Below are 18,008 nucleotides of genomic sequence, written 5' to 3'. Positions count from 1 at the left end.
TCTGTCTGCGTGTGTTGCGGAGCATCTTTCTCATGGCCTAAGAGGATGCCAGAGGGCTAGATGCCCGGAATAAAGGTCTCTCCGCCCGGACCATGAATCGAATCCTTTAGCAAAGTCCCTCTGGTCTCATGTGTCAGTGGGGAGGGAGAGAAGTTCCCAGCCAACTCCTTTCCTCTCTCCCACCCCCTTTCCCCCTAAATGCTGCATATTAATGACCACCCTCCCCTCTGCCTCCCTCTTTCTCTGCTCTTGTCGGATCTGCAGATTTGTTCAGTCAAGGGCTAGCTGGGTTTCCGCGGGGCTTCAGCGAGGAGGCGGAAAGCTGCCCCCGCCTCACTTTTCATCCTATAACCAGCCCAAAACCCCCACTATGGCTACAGTTTTGGGTAGCCTGAAATTCTGCTTTCTCCTCCAAACCATCTGCTTCTCGTTGGCACAGATTGTAAGTTCTTTTATTGAATATTATCCCACTGGAAAAGGGTTGGGGTTAGGAGAGGTTCACGAAAGGGTCTTACTAATCCAGAAGGGGTCGGAGGTGGGCTTCTGCATGGCTTGGGGGGGTGTCTCCTGATCTTAATGGGGGATCTAGAAATGAGAAGTAATCACTGAAAAATGTGTTGATTTAAAAAATATATCCAGAAGTTGTTTGGCAAAGTTTGATTCTTGTAGGACTGAATATTTTCAGAAATCTTTCTGGGGAGGGTCAGTTTTATCTTTCATTCTGCGGTAGGCCTGCACACTTTTGGGCGGCATGTGTACTGCTTTGAAAACTTCTCAGAAATTGGCCACTGGATTGTATGGAAATGTCAGACAAGAATCACACTATATTCTTGAAGGATATCTAAGCAAGAAATGCAACTGAGGAATTTCAGAGGCCAAAATGGGATCTCTGTGTTTCACCTGGGAGGCTGGCAAAGGGTTTCTTGCAGCAAAGCAGACCCTAATGGGGCCATTTTTCACCTGGGGAACATCTTTGGTATGAAATTAAAAGGTGCCCTTTTCTATGTTGGGGAGGGGATATTTTATTGTGATATTTGATCAGGATGTGTCCAGGAGGGACTTGTCATCTGCATATCCCCTTCTGTTTGCCATGGAAAGCAGGCAAGAATATTGGGCAGGTGGTGAAACATATATATTAAGTTTGATTTTTGGAAAAAACAAACCTTTCTAGGCAATGAGCAATAAAGAAGCTGGAAGGTTGTTTTGGGAGGGGTGAGGAGAATCCTGGGGGAAAGCCTTCCTTTTACTTCAGACTGGGAGAAAGCCCCCTGAAAGATCACAACATGTACGAGGCACAGCAACCCTCTTGGACATAGGCATGCTAGTTTGGAAAAAGCACTCAGGATCTTTAAAACAGAGAAACTTTGAGCTGCTGTTTTCTAAGGCACAAAGGTGACTATTCATTCATGTGATGCCTGCAGGAAGCCCGCTCTCCACAGTGACTGGAAAGCTGGTATTTTACACGTTTAATCCTATGGTTTTATAAATTTTTACTCCCAGAACCAAAATGTCATCTTAAAGGTAAACACAAATGGAAACAGAGCCTGTACTGTTGGATAATATGAGAGCCCTTTAGTTTCAAGACCTGCTGGAATTTGTCTCTGTTTTAAGATTGGTTGTATATGCATACATCACATGAAGGAGAAGGGATTCATGATTTGAGAGCCTTAGTAATTAAACGACGTAATGTGGCTTTAGGTAAACTGCTTCATTTTATTCCAAAGTCTCTGACGTTGTATAGGTTTACAGTCTCCTGTGGTCTGCAAAGACTACTACTTTGGACCTTATCCAAATCTGAGCACCTTGAAACTGGCATCGAGTTCTATAGGAGAGAGTTCTGCGTGCAGAATTTATCCAGGTTAATCTTCTTAGATGCAGTAACTCTCCGTAAGGTTGTGTTGCCATTCTCTGTCTGAAAACAAAAGGGTCGGAGAGGCTGAACTTCGGCTATGTCCTTTGCATTTTAAATAGTGCTTCTCACAAGTTATCTGAGTAATTCTCACAACAACCCTGTAAGGTTGGCCAGTATGATTCCTATATTGTAGGTGTAGCTGTTGAGGCAGAAAGGTAATCAAGTGAGTTTGTGGCAGAGGAGAGATTTGAACTCGGTCTCTTATCTGTTACACTAAGGAGTCAATTCCTACAACAACCCTTGAAGGTGGGCCACAATTTTTCCTTGATTGAAGATGAAGGTTGAGAGAGATTTTGAGTCACCTGGAATAACTAACAATTAACTTCTGTTTTCAAAGTAGCTTCTAGTTTAGCAGAGGGTCGTTAATGTAGGCTGGTGTAGCATGGTCTGCATATAAAACTATTCAGTTATAGGGTGGAAAAGAAAACAGATCTTCAATAGTGGACTTTTCTGGAGAATTTCAAAGGAGTTTGGGCACTCATTTAAACTGTATTAGTTTAAAGGGCTGAGAACATTTATTTCTTTTTTATCCCGCCTTTCCTGTAAGGAGCTCAGGGCAGAGTATATTGTCCTCTGCTCCTCCATTCTATCCTCACAACAACCCTGTGAGGTAGGTTAGGCTGAGAAACAGACAACTGGCCCGAGATCCTCCAGTGAGTGGATATTTGAACTTGAGTGAATTTTACCGCATTTTATTCTTGCAAGAATTCTGAGAGAGAGAGAGAGAGAGGCCAGGCGGAGACATAATTACTGTCCCAACCTCACCCAGGGAGAATTCGAAGTCTAAGCCCTTCGAAGTCTATCTATTATGTGAATTAGAAGTCTATCTATTATGTGATACTGACCCTCAGTTGCAGTGATAGCAAAAAGATTTGGCTCTCTCTTCCCAGCGCCTCGAACGCCTTATCACTCCGTGCCACTCCTGCCAGAAGCTCTCTGGGAAGGGAACTGGCAGCAACGGGGCCGAGGGTTTCAGATAGAGGCTAGCGCTGGGCCAGGTGTGTGATGCGACTTCCAGCAAAACTCAGGTTCGCCGGCCCTTGGCTTGCTGCTTTTTCCTTCCTCCGCCAGGTGACTGTGCTCCTCTTTTTGGCTCTCCCTCTAGCAAGGTCCACCAGGAGAACCCGGACCGAGGGGCCCCCCAGGTCCGCCCGGAGTACCAGGAGCTGATGGCATTGATGTAAGTACACCGCTGAGTTCTGGAACCTGAGCGGAAGGGAAGGAGGGTTTTGGGTACAAAGGAGGGCATTGTATACAGGAGGAGAGGCGCAGTGCCCGTCTTAGGGGCCTAGAGGGAGCCGGTGAGTTTACTGTATGCATTTCCACATCTGGCAGCTGTATTGCAAACTTCTCTAATATAGATACAGACTCTTGAGCAGTTCTGTTGAGCGGCCTGCAAAACATGGACATTTCTTATTACATCGGTGTATTTGTGGCGAGCACTGAGTTGCTAGTGGCCCTCAGAAGAGATGCTCGTATGTGGACTTTAAGCATTAAAGTTTCCTTAAGTGGCACGGGTGGAGGGGGCAGGGAAGGTGGGCAGAGATGAGGGGGAGGGGTGGCTGATAAGGAGGAGCATTGGTTATATGATGTCATGCTCCCATGGGCTTGAGGAGGGATGTAACCCAACCCCTTCTCTTTTTGCTTGCCCAGCCTTGGCACACCTTTGCTAAATGTGATTTTAACTAGGATGTCACAGGATAGGAGTACAAACTCAAAGCAGGATACCTGCAGTGTAAATGGGGAATGCAACATCATTTGGGTTTAATTCCCCCCCCCCAAGAGTAGGGTTGCCAGGTCCCTCTTCACCACCGGTGGGAGGTTTTTGGGGCGGAGCCTGAGGAGGGCAGGGTTTGAAGGGGAGGGACTTCAATTCCATAGAGTCCAATTGCCAAAGCGGCCATTTTCTCCAGGTGAACTGATCTCTGTAGTATGGAGAGCAGTTGTAATAGCAGGAGATCTCCATACTAGTACCTTGAGGTTGGCAACCCTACCAAAGAACTTGGCTGAATTCACCATGTGCCATTTAAAGCCCCTTTCCTACTGTAAGTTAAGTGAGCACAAGTACAAGAAAATATAGACCCGTGTTGGCGAACCTATGGCACGCGTGCCGGACTTGGCACGCCGAGCCCTCCCTGTGGGCACACGCGGGTAAGTTGAGCAGCCGTCGCGTCTGCCTTCCCTGGACTCCCCGCCACTCAGCTTAGGGGCTTTGAACAAACATTAATTGTTCAAAAGCATGCCAAATGCAAACTTTTACCTTTCAATACAAAGTTGTTTGTATCATTGAAAGCTCTGTTATTGTATTTTTCTTTTAAGGCAAAAGATGTTAATGAATGTGTTGTTTTTTCTAAACTAAAACCTCAATATTCAGGTTAAATTGCCGTGCTGGCACTTTGAGATAAATAAGTGGGTTTTGGGTTGCAGTTTGGGCACTAGGTCTCTAAAAGGTTCGCCATCACTGATATAGACAGACAGATAGATAGGCAGTACTAAATGTGCTTGTACCTTTGTTTTTGATCGCCACACAAGAAAGGTTGAATTACAGTCACATCTGAACTTTCATGTACTTTACAGTGCATGCATGATTTTGGTCCAAGTTTCTAGTCCATACGGCTACAGAAAAGAGCGTGGAAAAAATCGTGTTGGAGGAAAGCCTCCAAAGACAGGGACCCAAGAGGTACAATGGGCACGCCTTTGACTCCCTACCATGACTACCATTTGAGGGCTCTTCCCCTCCCCTCCAGTTCTCCAATACTTTCATGGCAGGTAGCCACAAGTTACTAGGGTTGCCAGGTCCCCCTTGGCAACCGGCGGGAGGTTTTAGGGGTGGAGCCTGAGGAGGGCGGGGTTTGGGGAGGGACTTCAGTGCCATAGAGTCCAACTGCCAAAGCGGCCCTTTTCTCCAGGGGAGCTGATCTCTGTCGCCTGGAGATCAGTTGTAATAGTGGGAGATCTCCAGCTAGTACCTGGAGGTTAGTAAATAACAAAGCAAAAACCTATGCTGCAATAGCAATGCTGAAGAAAAGAAGGCAGCACGGAGGCTCAAACTAAACACAGTTATTCTCTATTGTCCTACTATGAATCTAAACCACCATAGTGCAAACATATAAAGGTAAAAAGGTAAAGGTCCCCTGTGCAAGCACCGGGTCATTCCTGACCCATGGGGTGACCTCACATTCCGACGTTTACTAGGCAGACTTTGTTTACGGGGTGGTTTGCCAGGGCCTTCCCCAGTCGTCTTCCCTTTACCCCCAGCAAGCTGGTACATGTACAATATAACAAACAAACAGACTGACATAAACTAGTAGTTTATGTCAGGCTGTTTGTTTATTATATTGTATATGTTTGCACTATGATGGTTTAGATTCATAGTAGGACAATAGAGAATAATTGTGTATAGTTTGAGCCTCCGTGCTGCCTTCTTTTCTTCAGTACCTGGAGGTTGGCAACCCTACAAGTTACACAGCTCTGTGATTTCCAGAAACCAAGCATGAACGTAATTGAAGGGCAGTGGCAAATGAAGGACAAGGAAGTTTGAAATGTGGGTTGCTTGCAGTGGCTAAGCAGTAGTAATGAAAGAGGAGGAATTTGGTTGATCCATAACATCTCTCTTAGCTAATTCTGTCCTGGTTTTATGCGCTTCTTTGTGTAATTCCCCCCTCTTGTGTTGGACATGAGCAGTGACAGCAACTGAGGAAAGGCATGCGGTATAATAGCTCCTATCTACATCCAAAATCTGTTATGGATTTGCTGCGGTTTAACTTTTCCTCAAATGAATCCTGGGAATTGTCGTTGACAAGGGTTTTGAGATCCCTAGCCTCTTGGGCAGAACTACAGTTCCCAGTGTTCCCTGGGAAGCAGGAATTATTGTAAACCTCTTTTATGTATGAAGGGGTGTTACAACCTTGCAGCTTGATGTCCAATGCACATTTGTGTATGATTACATTGTATTCAGCGGGAATTTCTCCCAGGTGAGTGGGCGCTGGATTTCAGCCTATGGAGGAGAATGAGGTGAATGAGGTGAATGAGGAGAATGAGGTGAATGAGGTGAACATGCAGCAGAATGAGGTGGGAGATACCAGTTTGAACAGTTTCCCACATAAAAAGCTCCCTGCAATCAGAACATTAGTACATCAGACAGGTGCTAACTAAGATTCTCACCTGCTGCTTTGGTTTTCTATTTGCAGGGAACTTTTAAAGTAGGAATTTCATTAAAATATGCTATGCTCCACCTACACACTGAAACAATAAAATCCCTTTCACCTTTACTGCCTCATTCCACTGCATGTACAGACGAAGAGTAAGAATCATCTCTAGGGTTGCCAACCTCCCGGTGGGACCTGGTGATCTCTCAGAATTACAACTACTGTCCAGACTACAGGGATCAGTTCCCCTGGAGAACATGGCCGTTTTGGAGGGCGGAATGTATGGCATTGCATCCCCTCTGAGCTCTTTCCCCTCCCCAAAGCCCACCCTCACCAAGCTCCTCCCACAGATCTCCAGGAATTTCCCAACCTGGATTTAGCAACCCTGTGCATCACGGCTAACAAGGGACAGTTTTAAAAACAGGGTTGAAGGAAGAAAGTCTGTGCCCTTTAGAAGGAGAGAGGGAAAGCGGGGTATGGGTAGGGTTGCCAGCTCAGTGTTGGGAAATACCTGGAGATTTTGAGGATGGAGGGCAGGGTTTGGGGAGTTCAGTGGGGCTTAATGCCATAGATTCCACCTTCCAAAGTGGCCATTTTTTCCAGGTGAACTGATCTCTGTCACCTGGAGATCAGTAGTAATAGTGGGAGATTTCTAGCTACCACCTGGAGGTTGGCAACCATAGGTACAGGTTACCAGAACCCTGGCTACTGTGACACGTATCAGGAAGTCTTGTATCATGTACAAGCCCTCAGCACTGATATTATGAGGGCTAGAAACTTGCTTTTAAAATACACATGCTGGTTAATATTTCCTGAAGCTGTTTTTAAGAAGGGAGGTTGAATGTTTCAGCAGCCACTTCATAGGGATCCGGGAAACAGAAGGCACTTACTGAAATCTCCATGGACCTTTGTTTTATTAAAGCACTTTTCTTCCTTCCTCTGCAGGGTGAAAAAGGCCCCCCGGGTGCAGCAGGAAGCCCAGTGAGTATCCCAGAAGCAAAGCTCCATGTGGGAGACTTGTTTAGATTTCTTGGACCTGGTTTCGAGACTGGGTTCCTAGTCCCCAGGGTGGAATTGCACATTATGTGTCGTTCCATAATGCTTTCCCTAAGGGTTGAAAGCAGCTGTGGATGGTTGAGTGAAATAGGGTGGGGGGAGGAGAGGAAGGGGCTGTTTCATTTTTCATTTCCAGTCATTTGTCCCCCTTCTTCCCAGCTGCCTTTCTCTCCAAGTGCTAAAAGAATCAGATGTGCCTTAGAACATTGTTGGGGGGGGAGGGGGAAGAGATGTGGTTGTGCAATGATTCCAGGTGAAAACTGGAACATGCTTCCCTCCCCCCCATACCAAGCATCACTCCACTATCACATATGGGGCTTCATTCAGCCGTAATGTGAAACCATGGTTTTTTAACCATGGTTAGCTTGTGAAACCAGGATTCAGCTTGCAGAGGAATCGCTCGAACCTTGCTTTGCTTTGCCAAATGCTGGTTTCATCACTGTGAATGGGGAGGTTAGTGCTGGGAAACAAGCCAGGATGTCCACATTCACACATCCTGCAAAACCAAAGGTAAGAGTAACTGTAGTTACTAAACCGACTTCAAACCAACATGGTTTCAGATCACAGTGTGATGTCCCCTAACAAACCTTATTTAGTGCCATGGCCCATGTGTCAAAGATGGGGGTTTCCAACCCACCACGCCCTTGCAAGGACAATTTGATTCTCCTGTTTCCAAACCTGGAACCCTGGAATAAGTGTGGGTTTGGACTCCTACAAACACAGTATAACACACCAGTAAAAGCAACAGGGCTTTATTCCTCGGCCAGTGTCTTTTCTACTCTTATTTCTACAGTGTCCCCTTTACCAACTGCCCCACCCACCAATTAACTACACCTGGTTTCCCTGAAGTCCCTCCTCCAGGTTGTCCCCCTTGATCTCCATCTTGTACTCCAGAGGAGACTCCTTTCTGTCCCTGTTCTCTTCTATTCTCATCCTTGCCTTGGGTTGCCTGTTCCCCTGGACTTAACCTCCTGTTCCTTCCTTCCTTTCGTTCTGTTCCTCTTCTCTGCCTCCACTTTGTTTCCCCTGCTGTTCCTCCTGTTCTCTGCTCTTCTCCAATCCCCACCCCACCACCGAGTAGCAGACCCGCCCGGGTTCTCTTCCTCCTGAGAAGTGCCAGGAGTGGCACAAGTAGTTAAAAAGGTAGGTAAAGGTCCCCTGTGCAAGCACCGGGTCATTCCTGACTCATGGGGTGACATCACATCCCGACGTTTACTAGGCAGACTTTGTTTACGGGGTGGTTTGCCAGTGCCTTCCCCAGTCATCTTCCCTTTACCCCCAGCAAGCTGGGTACTCATTTTTCCGACCTCAGAAGGATGGAAGGCTGAGTCGACCTTGAGCCGGCTACCTGAAACCAACTTCCGTCGGGATTGAACTCAGGTCGTGAGCAGAGCTTGTACTGCAGTTTACCACTCTGTGCCATGGGGCTTATAGCAGTAGTTACCCTGGATTAATTTAACAGATTGCAAGGTCTGTGATCTTATGTGACACACATATTGTAAATTTGAATTTATAGCCAACTTTATTGCAAAGGGCAGAAATTAGCATTAGTGCTACAGCTATTTAACGTTTATTTACCACTGAATGACATACATTAGAACTCATCAGTCCCATTTAAATCCCATTAAACAGCATCAAAACATAGCAAATGTGCATAGCTTAACCCGTCTCTAAATACAGCTGTTAATCATTAATATTATGAATAACAGCATTCATAGAGCATGTTTCAAGGATTCAGAGTGCTTTGATGCACACCAGCAATGCCAGAATAGGCACAGTGGTAGTAATCCTGTGGGTCAGGATTAAGCTGCTGCTGAATCCTTATAACAGCCCTGGGGAAGAGGGATGCTGAATGAGAACGGATGGGCTGGGCCCCATCCATTGTCTGACTGTGCCTGCCCAATTCCTTTCAAAGTTGTTTTTCTCTGGATGGGGCACCTAAAGTTACTAACAGTTTTTTTTGGGGGGTGGTGGTGGTGGAACAAGCAGGTAGAAGAGTTTGGCACCTTCCTCGTCTGTTTGTGTATTTAGGTTACCTCTTCTAGCTGGGACCTGGAAATGCTCTGGAATTATAACTGATCTCCAGACTGCAGAGATCATTTCCCCTGGAGGAAGTGGCTGCGCAGCAAAGTGGACTCTGTGGTATCACATCTATGCTGTGGGTCCTCCACTCCCCAACCCCAACCTCCCCTGGGCCCACCCCCAAATCTCCAGGAATTTTCCAACCTCGAGTTGGCAACCCTATAAGAGTCATGTTACATTATAAATCCCACCCCCACCAAAATCCATCGCCCTGTATTGTAGGGATCCAACTGGATTTGGATTGAGTTGCATAGAGGTTTCAGCCTAACTGGTCCTTATAACAGCCCTATAAGGTAGGCCGTGACATGAAGGAACAACTACTGTCATAGGAACCTGCCCAACTGTTTCCTCACAGGGCCTGCTTTGTGTACCCCCTTCACACCTTTGGAAGTGCAGTGGGTGTCAGAAGTAGGGCCTTCTTTGCAACAGCCCCTCATTTATGAAAGCCTCTTCCCTGGTTCCTTTTCTTGTCATGTTCAGGGGAAAACATTTTTGCACCAGGCGTCTCCTGGCCAATTAGCTATTTTTTTTGCCCCCTTCTTTTTAACTGTGGTGTTCTTGCAGCTGTTGTGCTGTGAGGTTTGATTTGTACATTTTGTTTTCACGACGTCTCTCATTTTGCTTTTAATTGGTGTTTTATTGTATTCTAAAATTGTGGAAGGTACCTTGGGGTTGCCAAGTTCAGGATGGGAAATACCTGGAGATTTTGGGGGTGGAACCAGGGGAGGGACATCTGTGAGGTATAACGCCATAGAGTTTACCCTCCATAACAGCCGTTTGTTGGGGATTCAATGCGAGTTCCATTTCTATCAAGGCAGTTAAAGGGTTAACTTGTTTATATCAATAGTTTAGATAGTCTTAAGATGATGATGAAATAACAGATGTCAGTAGTCTATTGGCTAGCAAATAGCCATTGCAAACTTGCAGAATGTCACGGAGTTAGAATTGTCTTTATTGCCCTGTTTCTTTGTTAAGGTTGTAAAAGTTTAGGGCAGGATGGCCAGTTGCTTTTTGAATCTCACAGATGCAAGATGCCTGTTTCAGCTCTCTTGAGCTGGGACACAGACAAAGAGATTTAAGCCATAGTACCTGCTAGAATCTCTAGCAAGTTTCATAGGGAACTAGATAGAAAGATTGTTATTTGTTTTCATCCCATGTAACCTACCCTGTTTAGGAAAGTAAAGGATTTTTGTTTGATTAAGAGAAAGTCTTTGACTCTGTTTTATTGTGTGCTCTGACCTGACACTTTCTAACCACAATCACGATCCATGGGCCCTCAATATCTAACACCGTTTTCTCCCTGTCGTCTGGAGATCATTTGTAATTCCAGGAGATTTCCAGGACCCACCTGGAGGTTGGCATCCCTACTACAATACACTACAACACCTTTATTGGCATCTTGAAATAGTAAAACACGCCGTGCAGCCGGCATAAAAGAACAGGATAAAATCATCATCGTTATTCATTAAAAAGATAGTTTATCAATTGGAGTTAAAAGTTTGTGGTGCGTTTGAGCTCTCTTGAATCGAAAGATCGTTGGAGATTCTCTCAGTGAGGGCTGTAGCCAAAAAGGAGGCTACTGAAGCAGTGAGATTCCTGACCTGGTCTGCTGCTTCGAGAATCTGGCATTAAATCTAATGTTTAATGGCTAAACATTAAATGGTGAGATCCGCTGTGGAATGAGCAGTCCAATAGGATGTGATCCACCTAGTCGGGGACTCCAGCATCACAGGCAAGTAATCGGGCATTGTGTGGAGTGTGAAGAAACCTGCCATGAGTCACCGCAGATGGGAAGGCATTTAATCTGGCCAGCCCTACTTGAGAATCTTAGTCCTGTTATCATGGAGGATCTGCATCATGTTGGCAATTTGACACTTGCTATGCTTCTGGAAAGCACTCAGGTTTCCAGCACCTAGGGTTGCTAACCTCCAGGTGGGCCTGAAGATCTCCTTGAATTACTAATGATCTTCAGACTACAGAGGCTGCTTTGGAGGGTGGACTCTATAGTGTTATACCCCACTGAGGTGCCTCCCCTTCTCAAACCCCATCCACCCCAGGTTCCACCCCCAAATCTCCAGGAATTTCCAATCCAGACTTGGCAACCCTACCAATACCCCCAAAGAAAGGCAGGATCACCCCCCCCCCACTGTTACTCATTGTGCAGCTATGGTCCTCTTTCTTTCTGGATTTAATTTTCCACCTGCTTCTTCTCAATAGGGCATCAAAGGAGAACCAGGCCTTCCAGGTCCGGACGGCTCTCCGGGGAAACCTGGCATTGATGTAAGTAACAAAAGCCCTTAGTTGCAGTGGTTTGTGTGTCTTGTTGCACTCTGTTTTCATCCTGATTTCTTGGACTCTCTGCCTCACTGCTGCCTCTGAGGCCTGATCCTCACAACTGGTTTTGATACCTTTACTTCATCAGCTGCCGCCAATGGGCAGGTCTAGACCAACCACTCATAAACCGCTCTGGACTGTACCACTTTAGCAGAGTTGTCAGGTCTGCAGCATCCCTCTGCTTTGTCTACCAGCGCCTCTGACACCTCGGCAGGAGGAAATGGGGGTGTGCATAGAGTTTTTGTAAATGTCAGAGCATCTAAAGATGTCGCTTCCAGTTTCTAACGGAAGTGACGTCAGTATACTGGTTTGATGCTGGTGCATCAGGGCCCACCCCCAAGTATCTACCGAGGGTTGCCAGCTGTGGCCTGGCAACCACAGAATAGAATCATAGAGTTGGAAGGGGCTACCAGGGTCATCTAGTCCCCTGCACAATGCTGGAAATTCACAACTACCTCCCCCCCCACACACACCCAGTGACCCCTACTCCATGCCCAGAAGATGACCAAGATGCCCTCCCTCTCATGTTCTGCCTAAGGGCATAGAATCAGTATTGCTGACAGATGGCCATCTAGCCTCTGCTCAAAAACCTCCAGGGAAGGAGGTTTTTAATCTACACATTAGATTGGTGTGTGTGTGTTCATTGGGTGTGTGACTGAAGACAACTAGGCTGTCGATATAAGCACCGTTCATAAATTACAGTGAAAACATACGCAATCTGTGTACAGTGTAAACTTGATTTGTCTTTAACATGCACAGAGTAATTCTCATGTTACGTTCCACATATGTACAGCTCGACATGTGATTGAAACCTTACATTTATTCAGGTACTTGTCTCCGGTTTCATTTCTAAAGCAAACGCGTGTTGGCTTTTTCTTACAAACAGATGTACATATGTACCGGCAGGATGTACGTGCATTCACTGTAACATGTGAACAGGGCTTTAAATATCCAGAGAAAGGGGAAATGAGGTGACCCAGGTTGTAGACAGAGAAGAGCCTGACTGGGCTGGAGACCAGTTCAAACTTGAGAAAGGTCAGGTTCTGCGTTAAGAAGCAGGAAGAGTTAATGGGATTGGTGTTGGGTTTTTTTTAACATTTTTTATTATTTTTATTTTTAACACATAACAAAATACACAACACACATACTTGATACAACACTGAAACAAGACCGTATTCTGCCCTTATTTGGGGCAAGTCATGACCATCTACAGTCATCCTAGCTTCTATTGTTTTTAAAGCTTTTTACACATATTGTATAAAATATAGGTAAGCCATAGGGGGAGGGAAGGGGAAGTCTGAATATGTATTCAAAGTTATCAGTAACAGATTACATTATCTATTATCTATTACCTTATCTATTATCTGTTATATTATCTGTTGTGATATAATATTGCATATATATCATAGGCATTGTATTAAAATACCATACAACACTTAATTGTATTCCCTATATTATACTATTATGCTGTATTATCAAAGTTATAACTTTATTATTGTACTTAGTCTATTCCAGTACTACCATTACAGCAAACTAACTTAAAGTATATATATATTGGAATACTAAACAAATGTTGTGAGTTAATGGGATTCTTGTCCTACTGTGACCAAAAAACGTTTTGCTACAGACTCCCAAATTGCAGGTTTTTCTCACCTCATGGGTGCCAGTTCCCCAGTGAAAAAGCCAGTGTCTCAAATCAAATTAGCGATCGTCAAAACATTGCCGGAAGGACTGGAAATGTCCCATGGGATTCCATACTCCCTCTTTCCTTCTCCAACGCCAATTTTCTATTTAGCTGAGATGTCCTACTCGAGCGAATGAGATAATGGTTCGGCTCCTATGAACAAGAGCTGTGCACGCTTGATAGGTGCCATGGAGCACATTTATTCTTCTGCTAAAACTTCTGTTTGCGTGGGATCAGTGTTTTCCAGGGGGCCGTTGCGCAAAGAGAAGTTTTAGCAGAAGAGGAAGCATGCTCCGCAGCGGAGTCTAGGGTTGTTTATGCATGGGAGTTTTACCTGAGGTTCGTTTTTCGCTGGACCCACACGTTCCTGTTGGGAGTCTATGTACCACTAGTCTCCAAGCTCAAATCAGGAAGTATTTGAATCCCTGCCCCTTGAAACTCTGCTTCGTAATTAGCTGTAGTGAGATAAAAGTTCCCTCCCCTCCAAACCCAATTGCCACATAAAAAAGCATTTTAAGAACAAAAAACAAAAAACAGAACAATCTGAAAAGAAGGGGGGGGGGAGAAATCCAAGCCTCGTTTTAAAAAGAGCTCTGAGGAATCAGGAAGCATTTGAATCCCAGCCTCTTTACATGCTGCTTTGTAATTGGCTGTGAGAGAAACCAAGCTTCCATGTCCCGCGCTTTGCCTTATGCTTGGGGGTTTCACCCAGACTGATCTCAAGGGAGAGGGAAGAATCGGGTTAACAGAGAAACGGGAAGGTCCAGGATTTGCGAGGGCTGGCAGTGAGGTTATCACTAGTGGAGGGGAAACTCATGCATAACTCCAAGGAACAACCGAGACAGATGAGGAGGGGTTAACGTGAGTGAAAGTACCCATGCATAAACGACCTATCTGTGTGCCTTTCTGTTCATACATGTTTTCAAGAATGTGCAGAAACTCTCCCCCCCACATCCCATCAGAGATTTAACCTCTAGAGATACTGGAGGGGAGGAGAGGGATGAAATGTGAAGAAAGGTAATTCAAGCTCTTATCGTAATTTTAAAGACAAATTAGGGAGAGTATCTGAACAGTGGTAAAATATACTGGTCAACAGAGATCATTGGGTCGTATTAATCACATGATTGCCAGTTGTAAAAAAGGAATTTTTCTTTTGATTTTGCAATGAAAGCTCCACACATGCACTATTTCTCTGTCTTTTAGTATGCTATGCTCAATTTCCTAAACAATTCATTTTTTTTTTAACCTGTAGTTTCTTTGGTATCCCTTTCTCGGATTTCCACAACTTTAGCAGAGGTCATTAATTTGAGCTCTCAGCTCTGTTCGTTTTTTCATTGTCTGATTCCTCCGACAAATGCCAGGTGACATCCCTCAAGTGGACTGAATGGTAGTAACGGGCTTTTCTCTTTTTTTACAGGGCCTGACAGGAGCAAAGGGGGAACCAGGCCCTGCTGGGAGACCTGGCCCCAAAGTAAGTGGCCCTTTCCTGCTGGGATTTATCTGCAGAACTCGGGAGACCTGGAGCTGCTTGGTGCTGAGGTCATAGAATCATAGAGTTGGAAGGGACCACCAGGGTCATCTAGTCCAACCCCCTGCACAATGCAGGAAATTCACAAATACCTCCCTCCACACACACCCAGTGACCCCTACTCCATGCCCAGAAGATGCCCAAGATGCCGTCATTGTTGTAACATCAGCCCATTGCAGTCTTTGAAGCAAGGGATACAAACCCACAACTTGGGATGGAATGCTTTGGGCAGATTTCATGTGTGGATGTCCAATAAACTTATAATGATGTCAGGGATGTCAAAATTCCGGGGCCTTGTTTCTAACTGGTGGTGGTGGATTCAGCAACATTAAAACAGTATAAGGCTGGGTCTGTAAACAAAAAGAGGCAGATTTTGAGCTGTGTCCTTTGAGCCTGTTGAGGATCTGCCCCATGACGCCTATTGGCGTTCAGCCAGGTCGGCGTTCTGTGCACTCTGGCATAATGAATGCCAACCTCCAGGTGGGGCCTGGAGACCTCCCAGTATTGCTGCTGAGCTCCAGTCGACAGAGGTCAGTTCCCGTGGAGAAAATGACTGCTTTGGAGGGCGGACTCGATGGCATTATATCCCACTTTGCTCCCTCCCCCCCAAAATCCCCTGGAATTTTCCAACCCAGTGTCGGCCACCCTAATAATGAATCACCCTTTTGTTGACACAGGGCCAGACTGGACTTGTAGGTCCTCCAGGACTCCCAGTAAGTATCTTTCCATTATTAAACCTGTCTGTACAGAAAGGGCAGCATGGAGAGTGTGCCCCATTGTGCGTTTATTTGAGTGGTCAGCCTGCCGTGGTCAAGCGTGGAGTCTTCTCGGGAGGGAATCCGTTCTCCCTCTTCAAAGCAGAAGCTGCTCTGTAGAGCACTGATCGGCTGGGATCGAATGATGGCACCAACCTGTTCCCTCCCCTTCCTCCTCCGAGCCGTTTCCCAACATTTTAAGCAATCACTTTAAAAATTAAGAATAGAAAAGGAGTGGGGGCGTAAAAGGGAATTTTGCAATGTGCCCACAGGGCTTTAAAGGTAGAGAAAATAAAGGCAGGTAGCCTGTCTACGGTGGAGTGGTCAAGGCAAACTACTGAATCAATCTTTGGTTTGGCGGCTGGGATGTCTGCCAAAAGGGTAGCGGAGACCAGAGGGAAGCTGAGATCATGCTGGGGGTGGGGGGAGGAGAAAAAACACAGCTGCTCCTGCTTTTTACCTGTACAGTCGCATGAAATTTAAGGCTGCAGTTGTCAATACTTATTTGGATATAACGCCTGAGTGAAATGTGATTAGGATCGGGCTATCAATAGTTCTGGAGCTTCTCTCATTCACTGTGTTGTAATGCCAAGAGCTGGAGAGGGTGAAGGAGTCCCATTTTCGGGAAAGCAAACGCTGGGTATCAGAACTTCTCTGAGGTTTCTGTGCCTGAATTCGCTTACTCAGCTTTTGATTTTTCATCAAAGATTTATAATCCATTGAAGCGTTCTTCTCCTTTCAGGGTCCCGGGCTGTCTGGATCTCCCGTAAGTGTCCTTCAAGCTAGGATGGAGGGTGGGGGGTTACAGTGAGAGACAATGTGCTTGATTTGTGATGTGGAGTTGTGTATGTGTAAGTGTAGGAGGGCCTTGTCCGGCAGACTTGTGAGCAGGGCAGAAGGGGTCTGGTGAAAGGGCTCTTATGAACTGTGGGGTTTCACTGAGTGGGCCAAACACCTCCAGCCATGGCCTGGAGCAAGGCCATTCACAAATCTTGCCAGTTGTTCAGCGATGCGTAAACCTGAACCAAATTTGACTCTCTCGCCTGGCAGCTAGAATTAGAAAACACAAAGCCATAAGACATTCCGGCATAATGAATAGGGTTGCCAACCTCCAGGTGGGGCCTGGAGACCTCCCCGCCTTGCTGTCAGTGGATGCACTTTGCATTCTCCTAGTGCGTGTGCTAAAGGGTTGTGGGAAGGCATAGCTGCCCTTTCACCCATGCTAGTTCACCATTCACTCAAGAGTACCTGTCATCGGCCCTTCTTCGCTCGATAAGTAGCAATGCGGACATTTTCCCACAAGGAAGGCACTGCACACCACAGCACTGTTGAAATACCTTAAAGGTGACAGGTCAAACAAAACAAACACAAAATGCTGGGAAGTGAATCCTCACAACCTCAGGGTAATGAGCCACCATTTGTCCCTCCAGCCAGAGACCAAGGGACAGAGTCTCTAGCCTTATTAAAAGAAATGTTCAGGAATATACAAATATACAGATACAAGAGCAGTGAACAGCAAGGAGAAAATATTAAAATCTAAGTAGCTAACCTAAAATACTTATACAATCTGTGGTTCTGTAATCCAGATGTTACTTGATCAGACTGAGACACAGAGAACAGGCAAAGTTTCACCGTCCAAGAGCAAGTGTTCCAGCCACACATCAAAAGGTGTCCAAATTAGTAGGTGCAAAACTAGAATTATTTATCTTTCTTTATGCCAAACTGCCAGCAGTTGGCCTGAGTCTAGTTGACCAATCAAATGTGTTGCTAGCCAGGTGTCCTAACCAATCAGGTGTGTTGCTAGACATGACCAAATACTCTGCTGCTGCACATAGGCACAATTAAGCAATCCAATTTCTCCATCCAAGGTTCCCTGTGCTAATGGAATGGAATGTGGGTTGCCAATCTCCAGGTACTAGCTGGAGATCTCCCGCTATTACAGCTGATCTCCAGCCGATAAAGATCAGTTCACCTGGAGAAAATGGCTGCTTTGGCAATTGGACTCTATGGCATTGAAGTCCCTCCCCTCCCCAAACCCCACCCTCCTCAAGCTCCTCCCCAAAAACCTCCCTCCAGTGGTGAAGAGGGACCTGGCAACCCTATGTGGAGGCGAGCTTCTAGGCCTTAGTGATCTCTGTTCACCTGTGCCTAACTTCCATCGCTAATCTCTCTCTGAAACTGCAAAATCATTAAGTTCCCAGGGAGAGGCCCTCTATGATTTTACTAGCCCCAAAGCCTGAACCAAAGTTTCTGAAAAACCAAGGAAGTGCTAGGCCCAAAGCCAGTTTCTTGACACATGCGTCTGTCTCTGGAAATGAAATCAGTGTTGTGCCCAATGTATCACAATGTGTTTTCCTTTAATGTGCAATGTGAATGACTTGTCTCTGTTTCTTTTTCTAAGGGACTTCCTGGCCCAGTTGGGCTCCCTGGAGAAATTGGAGCACTGGGGCCAAAGGTGAGAGATCCATCAGACGTGGGAATATTCCATGGGTCATATTGATTTACTGAG

The 18,008-nt window shown here is 45.8% G+C and overlaps 1 protein-coding gene across 1 annotated transcript in view; it reads left to right on the top strand.

Moving 5' to 3' along the window:
* Positions 1–323: 323 nt before the first annotated feature.
* Positions 324–18,008, top strand: part of COL9A2 (collagen type IX alpha 2 chain) — a 61,037-nt gene continuing 43,352 nt past the window's right edge. Inside the window, exons 1-8 of the mRNA XM_056846434.1 lie at positions 324–442; positions 3,018–3,092; positions 7,006–7,041; positions 11,416–11,478; positions 14,634–14,687; positions 15,422–15,457; positions 16,242–16,265; positions 17,901–17,954. Of these exons, the coding sequence (XP_056702412.1) occupies positions 371–442; positions 3,018–3,092; positions 7,006–7,041; positions 11,416–11,478; positions 14,634–14,687; positions 15,422–15,457; positions 16,242–16,265; positions 17,901–17,954 (414 nt within the window). The 5' untranslated portion in view covers positions 324–370. The remainder of the gene's footprint in view (positions 443–3,017; positions 3,093–7,005; positions 7,042–11,415; positions 11,479–14,633; positions 14,688–15,421; positions 15,458–16,241; positions 16,266–17,900; positions 17,955–18,008) is intronic.

The sequence above is a fragment of the Euleptes europaea genome, chromosome 3 (assembly GCF_029931775.1).
Source record: "Euleptes europaea isolate rEulEur1 chromosome 3, rEulEur1.hap1, whole genome shotgun sequence".
NCBI lineage: Eukaryota > Metazoa > Chordata > Lepidosauria > Squamata > Sphaerodactylidae > Euleptes > Euleptes europaea.
The sequence above is the reverse complement of the archived record's forward strand: the minus strand, read 5'-3'. Positions and strand labels throughout refer to the sequence as shown.